Source organism: Cryptomeria japonica, chromosome 6, assembly GCF_030272615.1.
Source record: "Cryptomeria japonica chromosome 6, Sugi_1.0, whole genome shotgun sequence".
In the NCBI taxonomy this organism is placed as follows: Eukaryota; Viridiplantae; Streptophyta; class Pinopsida; order Cupressales; family Cupressaceae; genus Cryptomeria; species Cryptomeria japonica.
In genome coordinates, this window is record NC_081410.1 from 575,164,322 (window position 1) to 575,189,222 (window position 24,901).

At 39.2% G+C, this 24,901-nt stretch overlaps 1 protein-coding gene across 4 annotated transcripts in view; it reads right to left on the minus strand.

Annotated features, from left to right (window-relative positions):
• The window catches only part of LOC131062953 (calcium/calmodulin-regulated receptor-like kinase 1), a 99,451-nt gene that overhangs the window by 11,012 nt on the left and 63,538 nt on the right, over positions 1-24,901 (minus strand). For all 4 annotated transcript variants that reach the window (XM_059207495.1, XM_057996698.2, XM_059207494.1 and 1 more), the window contains one exon: positions 15,784-15,910. In XM_059207495.1, coding sequence (XP_059063478.1) covers positions 15,784-15,910 — 127 coding nt within the window. The remainder of the gene's footprint in view (positions 1-15,783; positions 15,911-24,901) is intronic.

The following is a 24,901-nucleotide window of genomic DNA, read 5'->3' on the forward strand; positions in this document are numbered from 1 at the left end:
GATAATGAAGGGGTAGTCGATAGATTCAAGTGCCTCAAGGTTTTTTTATAAAATCGCCCTTTTTGCACTTTGCTCGCTAAATCGCCTAATTTCCCCCTTTATTAAGTCATGTGCATCAAACATTAGCAAACTTTTTGGCACTTTACCCTTTAAACGCCTTACTTTTTCCTTGGGTTGGCAAACAGTAGGTTTATAAAAATATAAGGAAACTTTTTGACATTTTTGTTCTAAAATTGTTAAACTTTTCCCTCAAAAGCATCAATACACCAACTTAAGTTAAAAGCTTCATAAAGGGAACTTCTTGACATTTTTGCTCCAAATCGCCGAAGTTTTCCCTAAAAGGAAAACATTAAGTGAAATCATTAAAGGAACTTTTTGGGCACTTTTGTCCTAAATTGCCTAAATTTTCCCTTAAAAGTGGCGCGATCTCCAGCCAAGAGTGAAATGAAGTAAAGGAGGTTCGAATTGTTTTAAAAGTAAACATCTTTAATTAGCCAAAGCGAAGTCCAACGTTGCCTTGATAACATTTAATATTTGTTAAAATTATTTACATTTTTCAAGGTGGTTGATTCAAGTTGAACTCGCTTTTGTAGATCGATGCTGCTGGAAAGAGCCGAGGGAAAGCTTAAAGCTCAAATTGAAGAGCGTTGGGGCCAAAGGATGAAGATGCAGCACAGGATCAAAATGACGAAGCACAAGTGTTTACCTCACTGGGTAAACAGGAAGAATACAAAAACTGAACAGCAATGCACAATGCAATTACAAAGGAAGTACCAGAATACGCTTTCCATTAATGTCAAAAGATGTTCATATTATAATCTGTCGTCCACATTACATCTCCTCCAACACCCGGAGGTGGTACAATATATGACAGCCGAAGGGGTGCGACACAACCGTCGCGACTCCAACTACCTACCCGTCGGCTAACTAACTATCAACAATTAACATTACTAAACTATACATATTTTCCGATAACATCATCCCCCCCCAAAAAAAGAAGTCGTCTCCGACGACTAACAACAAAATGGAGACAATGCATATATACACCCAAAACAAAGTCAAGGAGGGGGCTAAGGAAGCGTCCCTGAAGTCGAAGGCTAGGATGCCGGTGTCTGGGCCGCCAGGCGGGCGTGGAGGTCATAAACCTGCTGAGTGCGTGCTGCCACATTCCGCTCCGCCACCAACACCTTCTCTAAAGCTGTCTTCACCATATGCGCAGCTTCCAGCAACTCCTTCTCCTTGGTATCCGCGGACTCTGTCATACCAACCAACTGAGTCTACAACAAACCCCGCTCTGCAGTAACAGCATCCAACTCCTGCTACACAAGGCTCCGCGCACTCTGCTCCTCCGACAGGCGGATGTCAACCGCAACCTTCTCTGCACGGGCTGCCTCAAGCTGTGCTAACAACTGCGTCCTCTCGGCTGCCCACAAAGCCTGCTGTCTGGCGAGATCTCTCTCTATCTCTACATGAGCAGCCTCCCGGACCGCGGACTCATGCTGCGTCTGCCGCAATGCATAGTAGGCATCCCTGTAAACCTGCGCAATCTGTCGGACGAGAGTCGTCACCCTACTCTCCACGACGGGCTGAGGCACACTCCAAGCCTCGAGCATCGCATCTGTCTGAATAGCTGGCCACCCCTGTGACTCAAAGCATGTAGCAAAAGCTGTCGAACAGCCTACCCGCATAAACTCGAGGACCTGTGCTAATTCCTCCACAACCTGCTGCAAAGCTCGCGTCTGAGCCGTGGCCACCACTCACCGACCCCTCGTCACCATGTCTGCTAAGTAAGCCTCAATGTCCTCCCCATCCTGCCCTGAAGGCTGGGACCCCGATATAGGTGCAGAAGGCTCAAGTGGGACCAAAACTGCTGCATCCTGCTGGCACAAAGGTGTCTCCTCTACCCCCGCCTGCTCCTGGATAGCAGGGACGACTTCTCCTATCTCATGCCCTACTGCTGGAACCGGTGTCTCACCCGATGAATCCTCCAAGTCTACCACCTCCGTCAGAGGCTCTCGCCGAGGTGAGAACACAACAGCTCCCACTGGTGGCATCACCGTCATCTGAAATCGCCGGGTCAGCCAACTCCCCATAGCCACCACCGATGGATCCGTACTCAACACCTCCGGACATCTCTCCACCTCTAAAGTGTGTCTATCCATGGGCTCCTCCAACAAGGAGGCAGACACCGTCACTACTGCCTCGGATCCCACAACGTCCAACTGCACCTGAGGCTCTGCATCGACCACCTCCCTGTGCTCCTCCTCTGCCACTACTTGCTGCGGTGATCCACACGACTCCGCCATGCCTTCTGTACGTGCCTCTATGGCCGGAGGCGGTCCTGCGGGTGGCGCACTAGCCTACGGAGGTGGTACGATGGAAGGTGATGCCACCTGCTGCATGGGCCCAAGTGCAACGGGCGTGCGGCCCTCCCCAAAAGCTGGAATCGACGTGCCTCCCACTCCCGCGGATGACCTCACAACGAGCATGGTGATAATCAATTCGATCAGATGAAGGAAACAATCACAGCGTGCAGGATCAAAATGGTGATCACGGAGCATTGAAGAGAATGCCATAAAGTTAGGACCAAAGTGATGTTGTTGTGAGTCTCTGAAAGGCATCAGTAGAACACTCATAAACCACACAGTTGGAAATTCCAAAAAAATTGTTTGTCAAACTGAGTTACTTCATTGTAAAATAGCTACTTGTGGGCCCCATCAAGGCATTCAAAACAAGGGGGTACACTGGTCAATTATTCCTCAACTGCCTGATTGACCAAATTGATGCCAAATAGTTGTAGGTAGCTGAGGAAGTGGTTGAGAATGTGGTTGGGAGTTATGAAATTAACTAAGCACGGGCTAAAGCTGCCAGGCTTCTAGAAGGCAAATTAGAGCCATTGGATGTAGTCAATCTTGGCCCTTGATCTGAAATGTAAAATCTATAAAAGGTAGTGCATCTCTTTTGTAAAGGGTTAGAAAGTTAGATTCTAGAGTTTCTAAGTAGTTAGAATTTTTTGGAGTTAGATTTTAGAAGTTAGATGCAATTTGCAAATTAGGAGTAGAATAGGACTGCTGTAAGAAATTGTCGTAATGGCAATTGAAATCAATATATCAGCATTGAAGTATGGTGATTGTTATTTTGTCTTCTTCTGTTTGCATGGTTTCCCTTCACCTGGTTAATTAGAGTTCAGTGATTTTAATGGCGAAATGTGAGGGTATTTGATGAGGTTTCCAGTTCATACCATTGGGGGCCTGCTGATTGTAGGTCACCGTGTATGGTTAATCTGAACCTTACTATTGTGCTTAGTTCAACTATAGGTATTCCTCTCAAGCTGCACCAGAATTGGGTGCCTAGAAGAATGTTCATAGTATGAAAACCTTTAATTTCCTAGGAGATTGCACTGTTCTTGTTGAGTTGTGAGGGTGTCTTTGGCAAAACAAGGGTTAGTTTATGGAAATCTGTCTACCCGTAGCACCAGCCATTACTACCATCATACTTAGGATCCCTAAACCCTTCTCTTTTGTTATTTATTTGCCAGTCTGAGAATCACAACATCGTCGGATGCAGGGCAACTTTGTTAGGCCATAATTAGAAATAAAACCTTTAATTTATTGCTATGTCATTTTGTTATGTTTTGGAGTCGGCCATGTGGGTTCCCGTGTCAGTTACGACGGTTGGTATCTCGGCCAACTGCCAGATAGTATATATTTCCATGTAAGGGAACCCTGGCAATAATGTTGATGTACTGAACATTTTGCGAATGCAATAAAAGAAAACATCTTCTGCCATATCGTTGTGACTGTTACTTGGTTAATGCTCTAAATATCATTGGGATTGCTGGTTGGATGTTCTGTGTGCATTTACTGTTTATTCCATGAACTTGAACAATTCACCTTAGGGAGTAAACAAACTTGTTGTAAACGTAAGCCCCTTTGTATTACCAGCAAAACACATCACTGCTGAGTTATCCTAAGCCATCAAGGCCTGACATTTGGAACCTTGACGTTGTCCCCTTTGATCATCTAGAATAGCATTAGGGATTTCCTTATTCAAAAGAGGATAGGATACTCAACATTCTATTTTGTGTTGACCGGAAAGAGTTGAAGTATGACTTTGGCGACATCAACATACCGCAATTGGTAGCTTTCAGATACGCAGTCATCATGTTGAGTCGGCCCATAACAACCATTTGTGCATAGTCGGTCATATGTGTATTGTCGTTATTTAATGTGCATATGTAATGGTAATTCAATATATAAATGTGGAATAGGTATTATATGTATTTGATATATTGAGATTTGGGTGATTATTTTATGGGGGTCTTTAGGGAGCCTATTTGATAATTGAGTTTTAAATTGGTTATTACTATTATTATTATATTCACTCCTAAAAGTGAGTTTATATTTGGTTAATGAGTTCATTTGTTGGGCTCTCAAAAACCCTCTTGTTGGCAAAATGGTGATGGGGAGATGAAATGATTTTGGAAGGGAGAATTTGTAGGTGTGGAATTGTTTGAATTGGTTTGCAGATGCTTTGCTGCTGCTCGATTCTTGTGAGCATTGGAGTGTAGAAAGAGCAATTTGAATTTGAGTGATTTCCTCATTTTGAGGTAGGTTCTTCCTCATTCCTCTTTATTTCTTTCATTAAATCCTCTTTGATTGTTTAGGATGCTTTAGGAATTGAGTTTTGATCATGTTGTGATGGTAATATGATTCCCTAAGTATTTGATTGATGTAATTTGGGGGTGTGTTTGGATCTGATGAGGAAATGAGTTCTTTTTGGGAAATTGATGCCTAAGTTCCTTTAAGATATTTGTTGGAATAATCTAATGGTGTTTTTGGGATGTTATGAGGATATTTTTAAATTGGTTTGTCTCGATTTAGCCTCCTATGGGTTGTAGTTGTCCAATTGGATGCCCTAGTTAGCTTTCAGACCCAATTCTCACCCAGAAAAGCAAAATTATGCAATTGAGGCCCAAATTTACACATTTGTAGGTTGAATTATGCATCTGCAGATTGAATTTCACATTTGCTTGAGGAATTTCGCATTTGCTTGTAAAATTTTGCAATTGCTTCCAAAATTCTACAATTGACTGCTCTAATCAGTCCTTTGGGATTTTGGTCCTTATTGTGTATCCATTGGGTTGTCCCACCTATTTGCCTTGGTGTTTGGGTCCATTTGTCTTGTGGCATGATGATTGTGTTGTCAAGGCAAGCTTCCATGAGATGCCAAACTGAATTTTCATTCATACCTTTAAATTAAGTTCATTCCGAGATTAGGTTCTTGACTCGGAAACCTAGAGGTTGCTCCTTGAGTTATGACTTTGATATGCATTGTGTTTATGACCTCTTGATATGTTATTATGCTGATGAGTATGTGTAGCTATGGTTGAGATGATGCACTTGACGATTGGAATGTTGATTTGCGTTGGAGTTGCGAGTGTTGATACTGTTGCTTGACCCGGGCCTTTCTAGGTGTGTTAATTTGCTAGCTCTTGATATGAGCAATTGATATGAATATGTGAATGCCTTATGGAAATCTTTGAAATGAACATATTGTATCTTCCTATATGATTGTATTTCATTATGGGATCAAGTGGATCCATTCTCTTGGTAGCATGACCAATTGAGTATGCCTTGTATACAGTTGAGAAGGCATTGTGTAAAAGAGATACTTGATGTTATTGAACATGTGGAAAGTGAATCATTGCATTGTTTTATTTGATACCTCATCCAATTGAATGGGATGATCCTAGGTCTATGATGTAGGGGCATCAAGAGCCTCATAAGCATGCATTATATCACTTTTTTGTTTTTTAGTGTGTTTAGGTGTTTTGGGTCTAATAAGGTCATTTAAGACCATTTGGGATCATTTTGATCCATTTTGGAAGGTTTGAGACCAAGATGATGGAAATTGTAAAAGTTGCACAAAAATTGTCAATGTTGCTCAAAAAGCTATCAAGCAACTTTGTCAAAAAGTGTCCGAATAGTGTTTTGTTAAAAAACTAATCAAAAAGTGGTTGAGAACAGTTGGAATTGATGGTAAATGTATAAATGTATCCTTCCAACTCAAATTTGGGGTTGGAGAAGTTTGAATGAAAGAGACATCATTTTTCACTACTTTTTCCTTGTAATTTATGTGAAATTTGACTGTAATTTGCATTGTACGGACTGGTATAGATTGATATTGGCCCAAAACCAATTGGAAAAGTTGGAAAATGTTGTTATGTTTCAAATTCTTTTTGTTTGATTGATTTTCATTATGTTTTGTGAAAGTTATGATCAAATTAGTGATTGCCATTTTCAGATTTTTACTGTTTTACAGCAAGAAACTTGCTTGGTATGATTTTGTACAACCTGAAATGGTCAAGGGCAGGCATGGGGATGATGTATCTATGAAATACAAAAATTTTGGTTTTCATTTGGAGTCATTTCATTGATTTTTGCAAAAGTTAGAGCATTTTTGGTGAAAACGGTCCCAAACCCTGCCTAGGGTTTTAGAGCATTTTTGGTGAAAACAGTTCCAAACCCTGCATAGGGTTTCCAGCAAGAAAGAAAAATTCATATCATTTGATTGAACACTTAAAATTTGATATAACTTGGTGAAAACCTTCTTTGCATTTCTTCCTAGGTTTCCACCAAAGGAAATTGAATTTTTTTTTATCATGTGTGTGAGTTATGCAAGATTGTTTGTTTCATGTTGTGGGAAGACTATGAAAGAACCTAGGTGATTGAGGATTTGATAAAATAATGCATTGTTTTGAATTGTCCAACAGAAGTAATGGTTTGTGGACCCTCAAATGACTTGGTAAAGGGCTTGGCAAGACATCATTGGCATAAGATTGATCAAGATAAATGAATATGCATCTATTAGGCTTAAGAAGTAATGTGCCTAAAATGATGAACTAGGCTTGAATGTGTGGATCCATTGTGATAGGACTTGATTATTGTCTTCCTCTGCATCATTTTTGGTATCAGAGCCTAAAAGGTCTGGGAAAAGAATTTTGAGAGCCCAAAGATCTCGGCAAGGGAAGTTTGTGTTTTGGAAGGATGGCTCTTACTAAGAAGAAAGATGGGCAAAGGGCATCAACATTGTTAGATACATTGTTCAAAGTGGCAAAGAGGCTACAAGAGGAAGAAATGACAAAGAGGCTACAGAAGGAAGAAATGGCAATCGAGAAAGAAAGCAAGTTGGCCAAAGGTAAGATTATTCCGAATTACCTGCAAGTCAAAAGGTAAATGTTGTCAAGTTGTGATTTTAGATAACTGCATGGATAATATTGTTTCTGCATATATGATAGATAAATTGGGTTTGGAAAGAATACAACACCTCGCTCCCTATTCAGTGACTTGGCTTCAAATAGGTACCCAGGTAACCGTAAGTGAGCAATGTAAAGTTGAGTTTCACATAGGCAATTATAAGGATGCAATAGTTTGTGATATTATGCATTTGGATGTATGTCACCTCGTTTTTGGAAGGATGTGGCATTATAGCAAGACAACAAAGCATAACAACAAAAACAACACATATGAGTTGGAAAAAGATGGGGAGAAATATGCATTAACAACCTTAAAGGGTGAGTGCATAGGAATTGAAAGCATGTTATTAAGTGAGAAGACAGATATGCAGCCGTACGAAGCAAAGACAAGTGAGGTAATGGTTGAGGTACCCAATTTTGAAAACACCGTGTTGTTTGAAAAACCAGTTGAAAATGAAGTGGAAGAAATTTCTTTTGAATTTGCTCAAACTAATGAAAGTAATAGTGACATTGATGTTGAAGTGGGTGATGTTCAGGAAGAGGAAGTGACAGCACATGCTGTAGGACTCAAGGATAGTCCAAGGAGAGGAGATAGTTATGGAGGGAAAGGAGATAGCATGGTTCTCAAGAGAAGAACCGAGCGTTGAAAATGTTGATGTCAAGGAGAACAAAAGAATGGATGAGCAATTCAGAAATAAAAATGTATGGCTGAGTAAGGTTGAGGTGATGCCAAAGATTTTAGGGAGTAATGAAGAGAAAATAATGTATGGCAAACAACATGAGGTGGATGAAGAAGTGAAGTATGAAAACAAAGAAGATGATTTCTTTAATATGTTTGTTCCTTGTGCAGGTCAAGAAGACAAAGTGGATGGAAGAGGAAATAAATCTCCAATTGCCATAACGCTAAAACTAGAATGAGGAGAGCAGCAGTAAACCATGGATATATAGCACCAAGTTGGCCTTGGCTCAAGAAGCATGTTGTTGGACCAAAAAGCACAAGTGAATCAGTTGTAATGAATGTAGTTGAGATCCAACAAAAAGAATGCAATGCAAGCCTACAAAGGAGTTGGAAGAGAAGAAAGAAGAATGCTATTTGAGATGGAAATCAAATTTCTTTTCGTGGGGAGTATGACGCAAGGGCATCAGGGGCCTCATAAGCATGCATTATATCACTTTTTTGTTTTTTAGTGTGTTTAGGTGTTTTGGGTCTAATAAGGTCATTTAAGACCATTTGGGATCATTTTGATCCATTTTGGAAGGTTTGAGACCAAGATGTTGGAAATTGTAAAAGTTGCACAAAAATTGTCAATGTTGCTCAAAAAGTTGTCAAGCAACTTTGTCAAAAAGTGTCAAAATAGTATTTTGTTAAAAAACTAATCAAAAGGTGGTTGAGAATAGTTGGAATTGATGGTAAATGTATAAATTTACTCTTCTAACTCGAATTTGGGGTTGGGGAAGTTTGAATGAAAGAGATACATCATTTTTCACTACTTTTTCCTTGTAATTTCTATGAAATCTGATTGTAATTTGCATTGTATGGACCGATACAGATTGATATTGGTCTGAAACCAATTGGAAAATGTTGTTATCTTTCAAATTCTTTTTGTTTGATTGATTTTCATTATGTTTTGTGAAAGTTATGATCAAATTAGTGATTTTTGCCATTTCCAGATTTTTACTATTTTACAGCAAGAAACTTGCTTGGTACGATTCTGTACGACCTGATATGGTCAAGAGAAAGCATGGGTATGATATATCTATGAAATACATAATTTTTGGTTTTCATTTGGAGTCGTTTCATTGAGTTTTGCAAAAGTTAGAGCATTTTTTATGAAAACAGTCCCAAACCCTGCCTAGAGTTTCCAGCAAGAAAGAAAAATTCATATATTTTGATCAAACCCTTAAAAATTGATATAACTTGGTGAAAACCTTCTTTGCATTTCTTCCCAGGTTTCCACCAAAAGAAATTGAAAAATTTGATCATATGTGTGAGTTATGCAAGATTGTTTGTTTCATGTTGTGGGAAGACTGTGAAAGAACCTAGGTGATTGAGGGTTTGATAAAATAATGCATTGTTTTGAATTGTCCAATAGGAGTAATGGTTTTTGGAGCTTCAAATGACTTGGTAAAGGGCTTGGCAAGCCATCATTGGCATAAGATTGATCAAGATAAATGAATATGCATCTATTAGGCTTAAGGAGTAATGTGCCTAGAATGATGAACTACGCTTGAATGTGTGGATCCATTGTAATAGGACTTGATTATTGTCTTCCTCTGCATCAGTCTAGATACTAAAGTGGGTTTAGGGAGTGGCTCCCAGCGTGTCCCCAACCCAAAGTGGCTCACTGGCAATCATGATGTAGGGAGTTACTTAATCAAGTGATAACATAATAATAACTTGGGATAGGATATAACATTAATTAAGATAATTTGGTGCCCTAAACATTCCTTGAGCACTAGTATGAGGCCAAGGATGTATCGAGAAGGCGTGCCCGCACATGTAGACGCTAAATCTTACCCGGAGTGGTATGCCTGCACATGTGGCGCCGGATCTTGCATGATCGCCATTCTCATCTGTATGAGAGAATTCTCAGTTCCGTGTGGTGCATCCTCATGAGCACATATGATGACACTCCCTACACTAGCACTCTAGTATCTAGGTCCTAATAGTTGAGTAGCGCCCTATGGATTTATGTTGCTTGCTCTTATGGTTATCTCATTGTGATATATGTCAGATGGCAATTTGGTGTTGCTCTTGCGAGTGCCTCCTTGTCCTTACTGTTGCTGACCGAGGATGCTTCCTCGTTCATTTGGTATTTTACTTGTTGATTGCTCAAGCACCTTCTCTTATTTGATTGTTGCTCTATGATGTGAGTGATGCATTGTTGGCATTATCATCTTGTTGTGGCTTTATGACTCTTGTTAGGTGTTATGTTTATGTTGAGCGTTTGCTCCATGTTTGACTCTTGTGTAAGCCTATTGCTTCCCTTATATACTTGTATGACTATTTGGGTCATGTGACTATCTCCACGAGCACAATGGGGTGAACCTGAGCATACCACATGGTTGGGTGGCGTTGCCAACCACCATTGGGGATCAAAGGACTTGGTTCATGACTGGCTCGATGGATTTACCTCCTTCCTCAGCATTAGATTCTTCTTATTCTCTTCTCTTTCTTGTATGATGTAATCATCCACATATTGGCTCATGTATTGCATCATTGATCATATGTATGTATTGAAGCTCTCCAATGGGAGATTTGATGTAATAATTGATATTGGATATGTATTGGTATTGCTTTACGTGCACCGTGCTTTACGTGCACCGGTGTTGGAATTGGGCACGATGTATGGTCTCTTATGCTTCTCTATTCTTGATGTATCATGATGTTATCATAGGAACATTTCAATTGGTGTATTAAAATGAACAGAGCCATGTTGGTTTGGTAATGGAGGTTGGTTTATTCATCTCCTAGTGGGTCATGAGTTATTGGCCTACTTGTGGATGTGTTGCAAAGGTACCGACATCAAGGAACCCTTAGAGGTGACTTGAGTTATCTTGGTTGGTGTTCCAAGCATTTAGTCTTTCACATGTGCATAGTTGGTTAACAATTGGTTGACCGTATCTTGAGGTTGAGCGTTATACTTGTATATGTAATGCATGATGACACAATTATTTTTAAAAAAAAATTACATGCATTTCTTGTATAGATTGCTCTTATCCTCTATGGTTCCTTGGCGAGGCGTTACAATTCCTTTATAGATGTTGGAATTCATCTTGCATGCTTTAACTTGTACTTTTGCTTTAGACTGAATATAGTAATTGGTGCAATCATTTGCTAATCTTCACACTTAAGTGAAGCTTTAAAATGTGCCCTCAGTCTGATTTTATGGCTAATTCTCCTCTGACACGTGTTAGCAACCACTTAGCCTCTTTTTCTATGCCTTGGTGGAAAGAGCTTAGGGTCTAACCCAGAAAAAGGTGTTCTTGTTTCTGATTTCATTATACTTTTTAAAGCTGGGTGGAAAAACAGACGCCCAAGTCCTCATTGGCACACACGTCATGATTTATTGCCCTCTTTTTAGAGTTTTAGTGGAAAAGACTGAAGTGTTTGCCACTATTTGGAACTGCAGGCACAGATCACTAATTACTTTGTCAATATTCCTTATGTTTTAAGTGCAGATTTGGAAGGGTTAAACCACTTAAATATGTGCCCAGATTTAAGACACATTCCAATTTAGACCTTGGCACAGAAATCTTATGATTCTGCCATTGAAATTGTGCACCGGAGGAGAAAACAGGTGGCAAAGCCACTCAAAAGGTGCACCTGGTGATACTTGGACAGAATGTACTTGAGGTTCAACCACTTTTTCTAGATGAGGTAGAGTTTACCAATGGTTTGGTCATTGAAAATGTGCACTAGCATTGAGGTAGAAAAACTCATGACTTAAGCCCTGTTTTATACCCTTTCCAGAGATTGAAGAAGGTTTGGCCACACTCAAAAGTGCACCTAGGCAAGTCTGTTAAATTTTACCCTTAGATTTCTGCCACATGTGCCTGATTTGTCACCTTAATCAGCTGATCTACTCTATCATAGGATTTGTATCTTGCTCCTTTCCTATACTGCTAATCTGCTAGGGACGGGGTGAAAAACATGCAACTTAATCTTATGTATATATCATTTTTATCCTTCAAATCAAATGCAGTCAATCCTCTTTTCAGTTGCAACAGCAGGTCAGCCCTGCTTATAAAAATAAAAAAATCTTGTCTTCCCTTTTAAAATGCATAGGGGTATTGACAGAAAGAAGATGAAAATAGCACCTCCCACATTGTATGAGAATGCAGACAAGCGGGCAATGGACCTAGAGTGAAAACAAAAACATCTTCCTGCTTGAGGAAAGTGAAGATGATTCTGATTCAAGTGAATGATGACACAAGATTGGTACAGGCTCTTTGTGAGACATGATGAGAATGATGAAAGAGCTAAAGAAAACAGAAGAAAAAGGGAAAGAACTTTAGCATATTCATTATTAAATAGAAGGTCATACTAAAAGAAGTCCCAAAAGGATGTATGAAATATGTTAACTTGTGGGCCATTCAATTAAAGATTGCCCATATAATCTAAAAATTAAGAGCACCCAAGAAATCTTCACTCAAGCAGAGCCACCAACACCAAACACCCCTCCAAATGCATCACTTGGTGGATACCAAAACCAAAGAGATAATAGATGCCAAAATGCAAGTCATTTCAGAATTGCAACAAGTGGGGTCATTTCACAAGAGATTGCCTACCAAGCAAGGCACTTCTGGACTTCTTTGCCATTGGTGTCAAGGCAACAACTATGAGAAAATTTAGTTTAAGAACAGCAATTGCAAGACAAGTGTTGTAAACAACACTAACTATGAAGGTGATAAATTTATTGCATAGCATTCCAAAAATTAAGTTATAAATATAAATGCTCATTCTAACCACAAGATGGAGTATACACATGCACACCTCATAATTGATGATGCAATATCTGATGAGAGAAACTAGATAAAACAAAAAGAATTGATTGTGGAACTCCTCTATCAAGAAACCAAGTGATTGACCACATATTGTTGGCAATGAACCTAGCCCAATGACCAGCAATCGTACACATGGAGAAATCGATGAGTACACTCACTAATACCAATGTTCATGGCGGACTGGGGGTGAATGTGCTTTTGGAGGAAAGTTGGAGGAATCTTGTAAAACCCACAATCTAGCCACGAACTTTACAATTGGTGTGAGCAGATCAATTTAACGTAAAGGAACTTAATTGTACTCATGGGCCAAAAGGTAATCATCAGCACTCAACATTTCCTTTTGAATTTCGTAGTCATCTCTTTAAAAAAAGGGCCTATGATGCATTATTGGACCAAGGTTGGCTGATAGCAGCCAAGACTGTTAATAGCTATAATAAGAATCTATTCTCTATCAAAAGTAAAGGCTGGAAATATGTCATAGCTTTGAAGAACCAATTAGTCAACAAAGAAGTGGCCTCATCTACAAATCATCAAATTCAGACTCTGATGAAGAATACTTATAAAGCAAAGACTGAGTTACCATATAGCCAAACAATGAAGGGGTTTTTGAATTCCAAACCTGTTCAAAAGACAAAACTAGCTCTCCTAAAGATCTATTAGCAAATGGAAGATTATGAAGTGTTTCAACCTAATTGTAACTTCGTAGATATCAAATAAGGAAAAGGAAAACAATAGATGACTATGAAGTATCTCTTCATCAAACTTATCCTTGAGTATTTACAGAATATAAAGTGTGTGACCTCAAGTTACACATGGAATTAACACATCAATTTGGAAGCAAAGAGGACATTAACTATAACGAACTTGCACTGGTAAATCACAATTAGGGATTAGAAGGTGATAACAAAATGATTCAAGTTGGAGAAGCCATAAACATGATAAATTTCGCAGACTTCACTGAATTGTTGAAACTGAACTTACATAATGTTGAACAAGGTACAATTAAAAATAGATAAATTATTAAAAGATTTGCTCTCAAAGTCCATTGTTTCATGTTGTGTTAATGAATGTTACAAGGGACCCTACCCATCTTATGTAAATCGACATACATGACAAATTAATGAAATTGAAAAAAAAGTAATACAAGGCAAATTGATGAACTTGGAGAGAGAAATAAAAGATGCATCCCACATGAAAATAATAAGGACAAAATAACAAAGGAAAACCTCACGTATTACAATGGGTTAAATAAATGAATGAAGTTCCCAATTATTCCAGCATATGGCAATCCATGGAGAATTTTTTTTTAAATAATAAGAAAGCTTCCACTATGTAGATGTGTAAAGGAGAAAATTAGAAACAATAATAACAAATTGCCCATCACTCCATCATATGATCTCAAAATGAAATTTTTGGCTTTAACTCTCTTGTATCGCCCTAACTCCACATTCCTCCTTTGCACAACCTGTTGCCATCGTACAACTTTATGCTACCACCACAAAACCCACTTTTTGTTACAGCAAACATCCCCTACACACCATACAATTGGGTGATTCTTCTATTGCACAATATGTTCAAACCTATATCACCGAACAACATCCTATGCTCCCCCATATCGTCATACAGTTGCAAAATATCATACAATCCTTGTATGTCTCATCTATTATACAACTAAAGAGCTTTAATTATTACAGCTGTACAGTTACCCTTTTTGTTAGAGCAGTACAGTTCCCTACTGCTCAAATGTTGTGCCTGCAGATTACATTAATCAAGAAGCCAATATTTGGGAGGCTAAATCAAAGGCAATAGAATGAAATTAGAAGAAAAAAAAGATGAGAAATTGATTCGTCACATTTGTGGGGAGTCTAGATACTTTACTCGGGTGCCCCACCACACTTGAAGCCAATCAAACAAGGGAGCTTATTATAAAAAAAATTGTGAAAGACAAGTGCCTAAAGCCTCATACAATTGGGTCAAGGAGATCAATTATTCATAAGATTGAAAGAGACATGACATATTGAATACAGGAAAAGAAAATGAGATAGTGAGAAGAGTTTGGTGACTTGGTTGTCCAGTGCAACACAATTCATTAAATTGCATGGCTATTGGCAAGTACATTCTCCATACAGTGCACTACATTCTAGATGTGGAGTTGATCAGTGTGTACTTCATAGGTTTTCTTTTCTCCTTCCAGCTGAAAAACACATCGCAGATTTCAACTTGGCTGCATCAGAAGCTCCGCATTCCATGGCTTGCTTTTAGTAATTTGTTACAGAACATTCAGGTTATGATTCTATTGATTTCAAAGAACAAACAAAACATCAACAAATCAAAACTTCCTCCTCTTGAGCATTACTAAAACTATAGAAAACTTTATTACATGATTTGTCTCAATTTTGTTCTCTGCCTCATGTCTTCATTTGTAGTCGTATTAAAAGGTAAATTACAATACATAGAAAAACCTTTGATATCAGAAATGGATATATTAATGGCAATATTACTCTCATAAACATATTATGATCCAAAATTCCATGTTCTAGCACTATTTGTATCAAAAAAGTCAATATCATGACAACTACTCTGATAGTCATATCGACAGTTTCCCAACATACAAGAATTGAATGGAATATATAGATTAAAAATGGCACACAGACACATTGTAAACTAAAAGTTAGTCTGTATGTGTAATGTCCATATTAAGTCTGGAAAACCCATAGAACCAAACAGATTTCATGTCCCCCATTTCTAGTTGTATTAAAAAAAAGTAAACTTGAATAAATAGAAGAATTTTTTATACCATGCAATGGACAAATTACTTTTCTATATGCATATTTTGAATTACATAAAAAATGTTACTACCTGTTTTATGATCCCAGACATTTTTATGGAGCCCCAGTTTGTCTGTTCTAGCACTATTTGTACCAAACAAGTCAACATCATGCTCACCCTACTAGGCTATTGATATCTATAGTTTCATAAAAATGCAAGAGAAAAAAGGAGTGAATAGATTAACTTACTGTACAGATGGTGTGCAAGACTGCCATTACTCATGTACACATAGATCAGCATGCGGTGACCTTTATCCACACAATATCCAAGCAGATTTACAAGATTTCTATGATGTAACCTTCCTAGCAGGGAAACCTGCAATAAGACAAAGGAAATTTTTATAACAAAGTTATCAGATTTATTATGAACACAGAAAACAAAAGAATTGATGGCAGTTCTAGAAGGTTGACCACAGAAAAAATCATGTGGAAAACAGCCCATTTAAACCCAGAAAATCATGCCAGCAGCATTATGTGATTGTGAATTGCATGTTATAATAGCTACTTGTGAATATTTCATAGAGGAAATATATTGTAGGGCGAAAAATAAGGGAGAAGGTAAGAAAGAGAATATATTAATGTCTTTGGATAACCAAATGAAGCCAATGGGACTCAAAAGTACAGCTAGTTAGAATAGCATTGGGAGCCATAAATGAGCTCCAATTTATAGAAAAAAATGGAAGCCACAAACTAGAAGCAGAGTAACCAAATATTCTAATTAATAAATTAGTGAAATTGAAATGGGTAAAGCCTAAAACAGTCACAAAAGACATCATGTATACGATCATTGCATATAAAAAAGTCCAAGAACAATCACCAAAGAAGATTAAGCTAATTGCTGTTTCAAACTGTCTGAAAAATATCTACACTTTTTTGATGTAGTCATGGATTGGACAACTCAATGAAGAGTTGCCAATCAAAAACAGCCTAACTATCGAGACACAAGTGTTACGGATGCACAATAGAACCAAGGCAAGGAATTTGCTAATGATATTTATGATTTATCAATAGAATAAAATATCACAAATTAAGAAAATAGTATATGGGAAGCAGACTCTGAGTCCACACTTAACCAATTAAAAAAAAATATATATATATAATAGAATTTTGTAAGAACGCCACCAAAAATTTTGACCAATAAAATGCAATTTTCACGAGTTTGGGTACACGGGCATTTCGTCAAACAGTTCATAGTAGGGAAAACTTGAATGTGTTTCAAAATGGTTGTTCAAATCACCACTAGATATTACAAACTATATTGATCAAAAACATGATTTGGGTATCAGTAATGTGCTACTATTCAGATATTCACCAATTGAAATTTAATATCATTGATTGCCATATTAAAGAAATAACAGTGTTTAATACTGCTTTTTAATTTCTGAATATACATTCAGGTCTGAGTTTATATTTTAACAAAGAAATAAGTACAGTTCTGTCCAGAATGCATAATCTGGAAAAATACCTCTTGTGCAGAGATGAAACTCCTCAAAGCTTGCACATGAAACACCTATTTGTGGTGCTCCTATGTCACTGTGGTAAAGTGGAGCTGTACTAACCAAAAAAATGAAAACAAAAAATGAAGATTTGGTAGTGTTTAACGAACATATTATGTCAACTTTTTGATCAAGTCATACTCTCCACTTTAGAATTGATGGCTGTACTAAAAGTTGTCGTACAAAATTTGCATAAGATTGCCATATCAATCCCACGACCTGTTGTTGTCCTACTGAATAACTAAGAAGCCGTACGGTGCAAATGAGACAATGTATGGATTGTCCTTGAATAAGTTGTACGATATGCGACAAACGAGGAAGACATACCCGTACATTGCCAAACCACGAGCTAGGAAGATGTTCCCGTATTGTGTGGAAGAGCTTTTCTATGAATCGTACCTATACAGTAGAATAAGGTTTCCGTACGGCCAAGCAATGTCGCACGGTGAACTCAAATTTCCAACACCACCGTACATCCTGAACAGGACAACAACGCCATACGTGCTGAATGGAAATGCACTGTCGTACGGGGTGAGGAAAGGGATTTCGTACAAGAAATCGTCGTATGTGAGAACATGCCAAGGAATGTTGTACGGATATAGTAATGTGTTGTACAGTTGGAAGTTCAATGCGTTGACTTACGGTTCCGAGGTGCCATACGTGGTGAGGAGAAGATGGCTGTATGGTAGGGGCAACATGGTGTTGAACGGGAAAAATGCAAGACTGTCGTACGGTGGCCAACTTAAGATGTTGTATGATATAAGATGGAGACGGCACGTGAGCAGTATAATGCCGCCGTATGGTGCAAAATTTGAATTGACATTTATGTGCCATATGTAGTGAAAACAATTGTGGAGTTCGTACTGTAGAAATTGGAGGTCATACAGACAAAACAAGAGGCTCCCTTGACGATGAAACTACCGTACAAGGAAGAATCTGCTGTACACAACGTGCATTATTTTTCTCACTCTCCAGCTCCCCTTTCAATTTGATAATTTTCCCTAACTCCATTATTTTTTGCTTTCCATTTCCAATCCCTCCTAATTCCTTTTTCCTTTCTTGTGAATTTCCAGTGAAGTTGATTTCCCTTGACACTTATTTATATGCTCCACATTAGATGTTTTGCTCTTTGAACTCTAGGATGTATCATTCACAATTCTACGTACTTGCCTCGGTTTCTCTTCACCAAGAGTTGCGGCTTCAAGAAAATTGCATGTTGGCGAAAATACCTTGTAGTCCTCCATTTGTCAGTGGAATAGTCCATTCAAGGAACTTATCTCGTCGTCAAAGAAATCTTCCAACTCGAGCACCCCTTCGTTGTTGGGTTCCATGCCTTTCCTCACTTCGTTCATACCTAACTCTCCACCCTCGAACTTTGAGTCGAAGGATGCCAGTTCCTCACTAACCACCTGGTTTCTCAAGTCAATGATGTGCTTCCTCCCATGACTCTTGATCAAGAATGTGTTTTGCTTCCAATTATGATTTGCCATCCCCTCCCAAGGAGAGCGTCATACGCCTTCTTCTGTAACGAGATGGCGACAAAGTCCAAGAAAAAATGTTGTGTCCCAATCATTACTTTTTGTGTCGTCAATGTTCCCAATGGTTTGATGTCGTATTGGTCGGCACCTACCAAGTGGAAGGTTGGTGGCCAAAGTGTCAGCTTCCCCAAACATTTCCAAGTGTCCTCCGACAGCACATTAACTCTCGAGCCCCCGTCGATGATGGTGTTTGCCAACTTTTGGCCCATTATTTCCATCTCGACAACAACCATCTTCCTCCCAATGCTTACCGTCAGCAACATTGGATCGTTGGCCTCATTCCCTTCCGGTGGTGGTTTTCCCGTCAATTCCTCCTCTTGTGGCTTACATTGTTTTTGGATGACTGTGTCATCACTAACTATGTTGGCAATCACCATTCTCAGTTGCAGCATAGTTTGAAGAATGTCTGCCACCTTGATGGGTATGGTTGTCTGTAGCATCTATCGAACTATGTTCTTCTCTGACTCCTGCAATGACTTACCTGTAGTTCCATTGGAGGTTACTTGTTCCTTCGCCAACAATTGTTCTACTTTGGCTCTGGCTTCTCAAAGTCGTTCCTTCTCCGTACAAGCGTTCAGGTACATTGTCTTCTTCCTCTGTGCTCTCGTGATTGCCAGAACTGCCTCGTCTTGTTCCTCTACATCCAGCATATTAATACCCTTTTTCTTCGGACAGTCGGTGTCTTCATGATTCCTGGGTCCACAGCATTTGCACAATAATTGTATGTTGTCTTTCTTATTCTGGCAGTCTCTCGCAAAGTGTTCACATTCACTACATTGTCGGCATTGTATGATAGGACGTCCTCTAGAGTTGTATTGTATTTGATTTCGCCCTCGTTGATTTCCATAACCGCCTAGCAATACATTATGTGACTTTGATGGGATAGACTCTCCCTGTGTGAAGAGTACTAGCGTACTTCTACTCTTCAAATTGTATGGACATTCCTTTATTGAATGACCCATCACCTAGCAAATCTCACAAAACATCTTTTTAGGACAATTATCTTTCGTGTGCCTCTCAATTTTGCACTCAATACACCATAATTCATTACTTTCTTTATTGGTTCCTTTCTCAACCTTTAATTCTTTCATCATTCTCAACATATCCCATCAAAGGGCCTGTACGGTTTTGGATTCTTCATCACTACTACCTTCGGTGCCCTCGTCATCGATCTTCCTCTTCCCTCGGGAGGATGTTTTGTTTTCACTCTCGATGTCCATCGCCCGATTGTAAGCATCGGCCTATGAGGACAAAGGCACTACTTTCATCTTCTTGCACAGTGAAGGGATCAATCCCTCAGTGAACCACCTCTTCTTCAACCCATCGGATGGCTGGTGTTCCATCTTATTTAACAACTCTTTGAGCCTACGGTTGTAAGCGCATACACTCTCATTTTTCCCTTGCTTGAGATTTCGGCCATGATCTTGTTGTCATCCCTCAGAAGTCTGAACTCCTCTTCGAATGCCTTCTTCAGTTCACTCCACCCAGCCTTGTCCTTAGCATCTAGGTCTGTATACCAGTCAACAGCAATTCCCTGAAGGGTGGCGAGAAATGCCTTCAACCAATAATCGTGGTCATCTTGGCCACTCATCTCTCATATTGTTATACATATCTTACAATGTCGTATGGGATCTTCTGATCCATCTCCTATGAACTCAAGAGTTTTTGCTTCTCCTGGGTATTCTAGTTGTGCAACATTGTCCTTGCTTGGAACGTACCGTGTGTGTTTGACCAGATTGGACCGTCTTGCTCTTCGCGTTCCGGTGCCTCTCTTGCACTCTCGAACACATGCGAGCTCTCTACGCATCCACCTTCTGCATCTTCCGCACCTTGGTCAGCTTCATTTCTATTCTCTCTCCTCCTTGGGGTCTTCGGCTCAGGCCCCCCTATTCTCAGTTCCACGACAAGGGGCAAGTTCGTGCGAATTGGCTTCTCGCCTGCTTACTCCCTTGTGTGTCAAACCTAGGTGGATTGTTCCAATGCTTTCCCTGCACTCTGGGCCACGCACGCATCCTCTACACGTCTACCTCCAGCATCCCCAACACTTTGGGTACTTCCAGGTGTGTCGGACCTAGGTGGATTGTTCTAACCACTACAGTCTGGTGCTTTCCTTGCACTCTCACGTCCACCTCCAATGTCCCAACACTCCAGGTACTTCCAGGCTCTAACTCGTCCTTGTGCTCCCTCTGTTCGAGGGTGGACAAATCACCTAAGCACTTGGCCTTGACCACCCTGTGGCCTCTTCTCACCTTTATTGGGGTCTACGAACATGAATCACTCAAGGCTGACCCAATTTCTTTTAGGGCAACGGCACCAAAATGTTTGCTGCTATATCTAATAAATTAAGTACAAGAAATAATAATACAAATGATAACGCATACCAAACACGGCAATAAAATATATCTTTATTCGCACATGCAATTATTACAAAGAAGACTAGAGATGGTTGGCCAAGGATTACAATTCACCCAACTATACCATACTACTTCTTTGGTGGTACACTACATATTTAAAGGACTCGACAGTTGCCAAGAGGAACACAACCATCAACCAACCGACACATTAACTACCAAGAGTGACAACCCACTTAATACAAACAATTAATACATTGGAAGATAACAAATACTATCAAATATAACGATAGGCATTTTATGCCGACTACAAAACCTTGACAAAGTAAATGCTTTTGGGATGTTGAGATTGACGTGTCAAGAATGCCTTTAAAGAGATACCAAGACAACAGATGCCTAATAGTCTAACTCCAAAATGATATAAAGAGCAATTGAAGGACTCTCAAACTTTTGAGGTTTAATGGAAAGGGGAACCAATTAATGGCAAGGCCCAAGTCTAACTTTGAATTAAGTTAACAAAGGAGTGGTAGTGTTGACGTATGTATCTGTGGGAGTCACCTTGGGTTGATTTCACTAAATATACAATTAGCCTTTGGCCTTGTATATTTGAGGTTGACCGATAATTAAAAGATGTTAGATTTTATTTGTTTGGAAAATATATACATTTATTAAGGGGGCCGACTTTTGGGAAAGTCTGACACCCTATGAAAGACCACCTTGCATTGTATGAAGAGTTGTCTTGGTTCAGAGGGAGCCGACCCTTGGTGAAGGGTCACCTCCGCTAGAATATAAAAGGAGATTGGCTCTCCTCACTTTGCATCAATTATTATCACCTGCAGTCCGTGTCTCTCCTACAGCAGATCAAATATCTTCTACAGCAGTTCGTGAATCATCTAAGGAAGATTGATTCACACAACAGATCGCATTTCATCTAGTGTGGATTGTTTCATCCATCTAGCTTCAAGGAGTGAAGTGATTTTTGTAAAGACATCTTGCTGTTTGATAAATATAATAAGAGACATTTGTTGCTGGGTTTTTCTCCCTCATGTTGGAGGGTTTCCCAGAGTATATGTTGTGCAAATTTGATTGAATTGTCTTATATCTGCATGTTATTAATCTGATCATAAAAATAACATGGTATGAGAGCAGGTTTAAGAAGATCGTGATCAGATTTCTCTAAAGCAGCAAATTTCTCTATTCTTCTTCTCATCCTAAGGAGTAATTCTTAGCATCAATATGGTGAACGGACTTAAGGTTGAAGACAGGCTTGAAGGTGCAAAAAACTTCACTTCATGGAAATATATAATTCTAATTGCACTAGAAGAAAATGATCTTCTTGAGTTCATCAAAAAAGATAATATATCTGAACCAGCCGATGAAGCTGAGAAACTTCAAATGAAGAAGAATGGCATAAAGGCCAAGAAGATGTTGATCGATTCGATGAAGGATCATTTAGTGCCACTTATCTCCAAGATGTCAACTACTAGAGATATGTTCAAGACCTTGGAAGGACTCTATGGGATCAAGAACACTAGTAGAGCCCTTTCTCTAAGGCAATAACTCCATCAAATCAAAATGGTGAAAGGAGAAACCGTCATATCATTCTTCATGAAAATTTCCGAGCTAAGAGATCAACTATGCTCAATTGGAGATCAAGTTATGGATAAATATCTAGTCATGTTGGCATTGAATGGTCTTCCTCAATCTTGGGAACCATTCATTCAAAGTATTAGTGGGAGATCCAAATTTCCCAAGTTTGATCGTCTCCGTGTTGATTGTATCCAAGAAGAATCTAGGTTGGCTACAAGAGGAAATGGCCGAAGCTCTCACAATGAAGACAATCATGTTCTAGCCTCTCAAACTTCAAAGAAGAAAGGAAGAGATGGGAGAAAAGGCAACTTCAAGAGAAATAGAGATAGAAGTTCAGTTTCCGCACCTAATTCTAAGAAGAAGAAAGATCCCTCTCACATCCAGTGTTTTAGATGTGACAAGTATGGTCACTATGCAAGAGATTGTTTGACAAGGCCAAAGCAACATGCTTCTATGGCGGATGTTGGTGAAGTATCTCCTCAAAAGGAATCTAGGAACAATCAAAAAGGGTGCTAATTCATTTCTACCCTATCTAGCAATGTTCCAACTAATACCAGCACTTGGTTAATTGATAGTGGCGCTTCTCGACACATCACAGGATATAGGGAACATCTTTCAGACTTGGTGGAAAGAAAGACCAATCTTCAAGTGATAATTGGAGATGATGCATGCTACTCAGTGAATGGTTCCGGATCTACCTCTCTCAACCTAGAATCTGGCATCCCTCTCCATCTAAGTGATGTCTTGTTCGTACCAGGAATCAAGAGGAACCTTGTCTGCATTTCAGCCTTGGAAGACAAAGGTTATCAAGTTGCATTTTCAAAAGGGAAAGTTCTTGCTTGGCCAAAGAACTCTAGCATCAAGACAACACGTGTGATTGGCAACCGGCATGAGAGTCTATACAAGCTTTACATCCGTCTAGTTCAAGCTCTTCTACATGACTATCAATTCCAGCTAGTATGGCATAGAAGATTTGCTCATTTGCACTACAAGGCCCTCCCATCATTGGAGAAAATGGTTAAAGGTGTACCTAAGCTCAGTCATGAGCATGATGGCACTTGTAAAGGTTGTGCCATGGGTAAAAATACTAAGAGTCTATTTCATAGTAGTGAAAGTAGGTCAAAAGAAATATTAGACCTTATACATTCTGATTTATGTGGTCCAATATCAGTGGCATCCCTAAGCGGATTTTTGTATTATGTAATTTTCATAGATGATTACTCTAGGAAAACTTGGATTTATTTTTTGAAGTCCAAAGAGTCTAAAGGAGTCCTAGATAGGTTTAATGAGTTTAAAGCTCAAGTAGAAAACTTGTCTGGAAAGAGGATTAAAGTCCTAAGGTCTGATAATGGAGGTGAATACACTTCAGCAAGTTTCATAATTTCTGCATTGAGGCACGAATTAAGAGGGAGTTTTGTGTTCCTTACAACCCACAGTAAAATGGGGTTGCAGAAAGGAAGAACAAGTACATAGTTGAAGCAGTTAAAGTCATGATTCATGACCAAGACCTTCAAACCTTTCTTTGGGCAGAAGCTTCTAGAACAATTGTATATGTTCAAAATAGATGTCCTCATCGGATATTGCAGAACATGACTCTGGAAGAAGCCTTTACAGGGGTTAAACCTGAAGTCAGTCATTTGAGAATCTTTGGTTGTCCAGTATATGTTCATGTACCTAAAGATAAAAGAACCAAGTTGGAACCTTCTGGCAAGAGAGGAATATTTGTAGGCTACAGTGAAACTTCAAAAGCCTACAGGATTTACATTCCAAGTCAGAAATAGATAGAGGTTAGCAAAGATGTTACATTTGAGGAAGATGTTGCATTCAGAAGATCTAAAGGTTCATGCATGGAGGTAGATGATGAAAATCAAGAGAATCCTCAAGACATGGACATTGATCATACTCCTGAGATTCAGAGAGACTCTACTGAACCAGTAGAGGCCATTGATCCAATTGAGCCATTGGAACCTACTAATGGTCCAAGAGACATTGTCATAACCAAGGAGAGACCTCTTTGGGCTAGGAAAACTACACAGGAGGCAAAAAAGTTTGCAGCTCCTAGAGGCACATTCCAAGAAAGCAAAAGACCTCAAAAATTTTCAAGCTATGTTGCATTAATGAGTAATATCATTGAATCTAAGCCTTCCAGTGTTGAGGAAGCCTCAAGTCAACATGTCTGGAGAGATGCTATGGATGAAGAATAGCAATCCATTATTAAGAATGATGTTTGGGACATTGTTCCAAGACCTAAAGGAAAATCAGTTGTATCCTCCAAATGGTTGTTCAAGATCAAGCATGCAACAAATGGAAGTATTGAGAAGTACAAAGCAAG